The sequence below is a fragment of the Hypomesus nipponensis genome, chromosome 22, assembly GCF_054491055.1.
Source record: "Hypomesus nipponensis isolate SF chromosome 22, ASM5449105v1, whole genome shotgun sequence".
Lineage (NCBI taxonomy): Eukaryota > Metazoa > Chordata > Actinopteri > Osmeriformes > Osmeridae > Hypomesus > Hypomesus nipponensis.
In genome coordinates, this window is record NC_140382.1 from 2,436,915 (window position 1) to 2,443,440 (window position 6,526).

The 6,526-nt window shown below is 42.7% G+C and overlaps 1 protein-coding gene across 1 annotated transcript; it reads right to left on the reverse strand.

The window, feature by feature from the left end:
* Window positions 1-565: 565 nt before the first annotated feature.
* Window positions 566-4,074, reverse strand: fastkd5 (FAST kinase domains 5). Its single transcript, XM_084686277.1, has 2 exons — window positions 3,936-4,074; window positions 566-3,438 (listed from the first exon to the last, which is right to left on the reverse strand). The coding sequence occupies exon 2, from the start codon at window positions 3,428-3,430 to the stop codon at window positions 986-988; it is 2,445 nt and encodes an 814-aa protein (XP_084542403.1). The 5' UTR covers window positions 3,431-3,438; window positions 3,936-4,074; the 3' UTR covers window positions 566-985.
* Window positions 4,075-6,526: the final 2,452 nt, after the last annotated feature.

Below are 6,526 nucleotides of genomic sequence, written 5' to 3' on the forward strand. Positions count from 1 at the left end.
TAAAGTACAGTACAGTACAGTTTCGGTTCTAACCGCTACTGCTATTTCCAATGGCTTCCGCCACACAGGCTTGTTGATGTGACGGACACCCGCATGTTTTTTTCCCTCCCCTCATTTTGCGCTCTCCTCCCCAACTTTCCCAGACATCTTGTACGTTTTGCACTGAACCCAGCGGAGAGCGCAGCGCAAATTCCGTTATATCTGAGGTATAGGCAGACATAACTCATAGCTCAAATTTACCTATATAATTTATTGGTCCTAGAGGTTCACCAGGAAATTAAATGGGGCCTACCACGAGTCGAGTTGTCTATTGAAAAGAGACAGATCTGAATGCAACGTGGGATTTAGAAACAGGAATGGGTTAACAAATTATGATAGAAATGGGTAGATTTGTTATATATGACCTTCCTTTTATTTATGGACCTACCTTCTGAGCAACTGGTAGGACAGAAGGTGCCCTACTACTTGATTCAAAGGTGTATTTTTTTAGCAATATTCTGCAAATAAATTGACATTCATTCTGTATGGGGTGAATGAAAGAAAGAATAAGAAGGACAAATGCTGGTGATGGGTCATAATATTTACATATTGCATATTCAATAGGACACAAAAAAGAAAACCGCATGACAACCGCAAGTTATATACTGTACTTTGTTCTCCAAGAGTTAATTATTACATTAACCCTTATTTGCCATGTACACACAACTTATTGAACAATCGCTGTCAATCACTGAGTATTCAAAACCATGTTAACCTAGCCAAAATTAATAATATACTTATCAAACAACCCCCCAAAATAAATAAATCTGTATAACCATAATGAAAATGTGTCCCATTATAGCATTATTCTGAACTGTGTTAAACACATAACATTGAGCTCTGATACCAGAATGTTGGACAAATGTAATTAACACTACAGTGAGTGTTCCAAAGTATACATAACTGCACGCTTGCTTCTTTTTGTTCACTGCAATCACAGTCTAGGTCACTCAAGTCTACTGAAGACCTTGCAGTGGAGATAGGCCAGTTTCTCAGCACGGCTTCTCCTAAGCAAGGGAAACCATTCCCAATGGGGCAGTTCAACCACCCTGTACCCAACTAGCTCCAACTGCCTCCTTTTCATGGTATGGAGTCCCAACAGCTGCTGGGAGCGGTAGCAGTAGTGGTTCCTGTTGGACACTTGAATGGCCAGTTTGACAGGAGCCCCTTTAGGCAAGGGCAAGTCTCTGGAGGCGGCACTTGAACTACCAGGTTTGGTAAGAGACTCTAAGAGGCCATCGGACAACTCCACACCGATGCTGAACAGACGCCCCCCCTCATCAGGTTCCATTCTTCGAAAGGGGAACCTCTGGGGTGTCAAATTTGAGGGTTTGAGTTGTTTGTTCTTTTTGTTGTTAGTGAGTTGAGCCAAGAGGTCCTCAGTAAGTGTAACCCCTGTGCTGATTCTCTCCCAACCTGCAGAACACTTGGAAGGTGTGCTCCTCTCCAGAGAGGATGTGAGATTACTTGTTGCCAAGACCACAGGTTTCCCAGTAGAGTCAAGATGGACTTCGAGGTCAATGGAGCGTGTGTGAGGGATAATCATTCGTTTTTTAACAAATTCTTCCCCTCCAAGTAATTCTCCTAGAACACTCTCGGCCTCTAAAACTTCATCTTTTTTACAAACGTCAGACTGGGCAAAGTTCCAAAGCATTTCTTCTACCTCTTCCTTTAATTGTCGACTCAATCTCGGCCCAGTCCAGTGAGGAAACTCAAGAGCTACTGTACCATCTAATGTAAACAAGTCTTTCTTCAGGTCCAGCTGCTTGGACATGGTTGCTAAGCTAACAAACTCAGGGCTCAATGCTAACACTAACAAGTCCTCAGGAAATGTACAAACAAAGGCTAGGCCTAGGAGGCCTGTCAGGAGGTGCTCTGGGTAACGCTGGAATTCAGTCTCTCTTTGTCTGAGTGCCTCTAAGAGGCTGGGGTACAGACTGGGGCATTGGCTGGGCTGAACTCCCAGGGTACCAAAGGCCCAAAGCAGCTTGCCGGAATCTTTGCTCCTACAGTGTGACGCCAAGGACGGTAGCCTCTCAGCTATGGCTAATAAGATGTGGTCATTGCGATAATGCAAGGCTGAGCAGGCCAGTGCTATATGCATTAGCCCTTGGACGCCCATTCCAGGGGTGCGACAAGGAACCTCCTGCTCCATGGCCTCCAGCCATGCCCTGTGATCCAGGTAAGTAAACCGCAGAAGCTTCAGTACATTGACCAGGGCAAAGTCGCTCATGTCTTTCACCGCAGAGACAGCCTTATCCACCAAGCGATTCACTACCCAAACAGAAAGTGATGTTTGGGACTTAAAGAGACCCAAGCACACCACACCTATCTCCTCGGGCTCTAGCATTTCCACATATTTTATCAGGAGCTGTTCTATGGGATTTACCAACTCTTTGGGGCACCACCTGCCCTCTCCCATGATATACAGCAGTTGGACAAGCTCAGGTACACCAACCTGTTTTAAGTTCAGGCTAATGCAGTGGAAAAGGCGCTCCAGATACTGAGGTACAGACCTCCTCAGGCTGCGCCATAGGTCTGCAGCTAGTAGTAGCTGGTGGACAGTCATCTCCCCTGCCCTAAGGGCAAGCTCAGTTTCATACAGCCCTAGCATGCTGTGCGTTGAGGGAAGGCCAAGCCACACAAAGGACTGCAGTATTTCAAGTAGCTGGGTATGGGTGAAGTATTGCAGGTTTTCTACAGCATAGCGAAGCAGCATTATAAAACGCGTGTCTCCCCTCACTAATGGGGTCTGGTCGTGGTGCAGGTGGCCTAGTTTACAGAGGAAGTCAGTCACATTTGAAGGCTTCATGCTGCCTTTGAGGATGGTAACTTTGTGGAGAAGGAGAAAGGCCTGTTTGGATTGTATAGGGGGAGGTCGCTGGGAAAGGTCAAGGCTTATTGCAGAGTATTCGGGGCGACATCTCTGGAACGCGCGTGGGTTGCCTTTGATATCAGGGGTTAGGGCTTCAGTCTGATATCGAGAAGCATTTCCTGCCTTCTTACCGCCAGAGTTTCTGTTAAAAGCTAGGTCTAGCAGTGTGTTCTTGGAGCTACACAGATGACGTGAGGAGCTGACACTGTAGTGGTTACTCTGTTGTCTGAAGGGAGGGATGAGGGTAGTCTGGTCGGTTTCCTCCTCCACCTCTACTCTGCTCAAGGAGGTCCCAGAGTCATGCTGGGGGTATTGATATGAGGAAGGGTTGTACTGCAATGTGTAACCCACATTGCAATCTGCTCGCTGCGGTAACAGTAACACATCTCTCCCCTCCTCCTCATTACAACCAGCCACGGTTTTATGTCGATGCTGTTCCCAGAATACCTCCCTGTAAACGGCCAGGGATGGGTGGCAAAACCTGGCCACATGTTGATACAGAACCCTGGCATACATCCACGGGGCTGAAATAAATCGAAACAACAGTTAGGACATAAAATAAGACCAGAGAGTTCTTAACTAGGTAGGCCAATATCAAGAGTTGCTTACACACCACTCTATAATTGACTGTATGCTGCATTTCATCAAATTTAGTAAATAATGAATAAGAGTCCATTGTTTAATTAAATACTGCTTTTGAAGCAGACTTAAGTTTGATCTAATATTTGATAGTTGTTCATTCCAACAGGCAGTTTCACACATGCTACTCAATTAACTCAAGTAGCTTAGGGGCAAGGAGTGAAAATGCTATTCACAAACACAAAAATAGTCCAATAGTGGGTTAGATGATTGACAATAGTTTGAGAGAAAAATCTTGTCAGCGAGCCTACTAGGTTTAATAATAAGGCTACTAGTAGTGGCTAACTGCCGTTTAGCAAATTGGGGTTAAACACAACAACGAAAAGAATAGACTATAGCTCATTTGAGTTGGAATAGATCGATTTGGTGTAGGTAATCTCACCTTCAGGCACTATTATTTACTGGCGATGACAAGTCTTGTGATATTTTGAAGACATGCTTATGGTCAATGTGGGGCAAGCTTCCATAGTTCCTGTTTGACCTACTGCTGCTGCGTACGCACAAACCTAACGCTGACGAATGGAAGAAACATGAGATTGTCCAATAGAGGGCTCTCTTGACCCGACTGTGCAGATGACTATTTTATTTATTTTTTGCTTTAGTACTTTTTCACAAGTGGTACATTTTCAAAACTCTTGGAACAAAACCCGAACAGATCACACTTGTAACACAGCTAGTCATTCTTTCAAAACATGATCTAATGCTTTAATTACAGTTAGCCTATACATATTTTCTTTCCACAAAATCATTGTTTCAAAACACAAGATAAATGTAACATGGTTGCCACCCGTCCCTTAAAATATGGAATCGTCCCGTATTTGAGAATAAAATAGCGCGTCCCGTTTTGAAACGATACGGAATGGGTTTTGTCCCGTGCAAATCATCCCACCCGCATTCTGTGAAGACTCAGACCAGGGGCCCGTTCGTCGCAAGGGTTGAAGCTAAGTTAGGCTAATCAATTGTCACTTTAGCCGGTTAACATTAGCGAGCTAACTGAGAACCGCAAATATCGGTTCGTCGACGGCTGATCCGCATCGAAATCATGTGGTTAATTTCAATCAGGCAAAACTTATCAGGGCAAGTGCACGAGCACGTCCTACTTCAAAAGGCAGGAAAGGTAGATCACCAAAACCGTGGTTTTCTAACGATATGATGGCGGAAAAGACGAAAGAGGGAGCCGTGATATTCTCACCATCTGAGCAAACTATTATAATGTGTCTCTACGAAGACAATAAGCATATTATCATGGCTAAGTCAAACACCGCCACCGATGCCAGAGCAAGGCAGGCAGCTTGGCAAAATCAACTCTTTCAGAATAAGTACTGGTAGCCTATAAAAACAAGGCCAAAGAGTATCTAATTGATACGAATTCATACACTTATGAGCATGGCCGTAACCAGTGGCGACTGGTCATTAGGGGCAGGTGGGGCACTGCCCCACCTGTTATCAACAGAAAGAACTGCAACAAAATTGTTATTTTTAATTTCTCGAACATTTTGATTTTTGTTTACTTCGAATAATTTACTATATATGAATATAGCGTCTTCTTAAATTGTTTCGTTTCATTCTATTTTATTTAATGTTCATTGGTCCCTGCCTTGTTGCTTCAGACTGCGTTCTGCAGATTCAAGTTAACATAGGCTAATCGTGAAGGTGGGGCTCTGGTGTATGGAGGATTATAGGGGCCAAAACTAAATAAATAAATATTATAACACAAAGCTTAAATAAATGACTAATTATATAATGTAATGCCTAATTGACAGACAAAATATATAAATTACAAATTAAATGAGACACTAAATATATAAATGTTACATGTATTTGTGTGTGTATATATAGATTTACGTTTTCATGTGTTCACATTTATTTATTTATACTTACATTTATTTATTTATACTTACATTTATCCACGGTGTAACTTTCTGCAGCAAAATAAATCCGTCGTCCCCCGTCACCAAGTCAGGGGGCGGGTTAAAGCTTCTGATTGGTGAATGAACAGTATTACACACCAGGCAGACTCCACCAGTCGATCAAGCTCTCTTCAATCTAGAGGGATCCTCTATTGCCTCACTCTACAGCTGCTAGGGGTGTGCGACACTGCACGATGTGGTATAGATCCGATACCAAGGAGTAAATACAGGACCAGTATTGCCAATACCGATACTTTTGGCTTAGAAAAGCAGTCTATCTACTTTCGTGTCGGGGAAAGCAATGCCTCATAATTGATTAAGTGAATGCATCATTAATATGAATATTTGAATGAACATTTAAAATGTTTCCTTTAATTAATTGTTCATGATTATGATCTTAATAAAACACAAGACAACGAGTTTTGTCAAAAATACTGTTAATGTGTGCCGCTGAGTCGTGTTACTGCACGTACACGGCAACAACTCAGCCTAGCAGGGAAGGGGCAAAGTGAGTTTGAGCAAAGTTAGACGGTGTTTGCACAACCACTATGATGTAAAGGGAGTTATGTACTCGGTGTGGAATGAAACTTAAGTATCGATCTTATCACGCTATCAATCAGGCTATTGATACCAACGTTGGTATCGATAGTTGCCGAAGTTGGTAGCCAACTTTAGCTTCTATGTTTGTGTAATGTGTAGCCTAACTCAAGCTAATCATAAACAAGGCAGCATTTCCATGTAAAATTCAGTCATTTTATTTCAAACAAAGTGCCAAACAGTTAATTAAAATCTTCTGCCAATCACTGCATCAGGTCCTGTCTGTTGACCCCGACAATAAAGCACAAAATAAGTTAGTGTTCGATCAACATAATTGCACGTGTGAAAAGGAGCTATACAAGTCATCAAAAAAAATCACATCTAAAATAATATACATCATCAATAAAATATTATGTGATTCTAGTTTTTTGTCACATAGCCATGTGAAAGGTTTGGATATGGAAGCTGCAATCATGATTCATTCGTGTTTGAGTGTCTCCGCTGTGAGGAGCTCCACAGCCTTCTC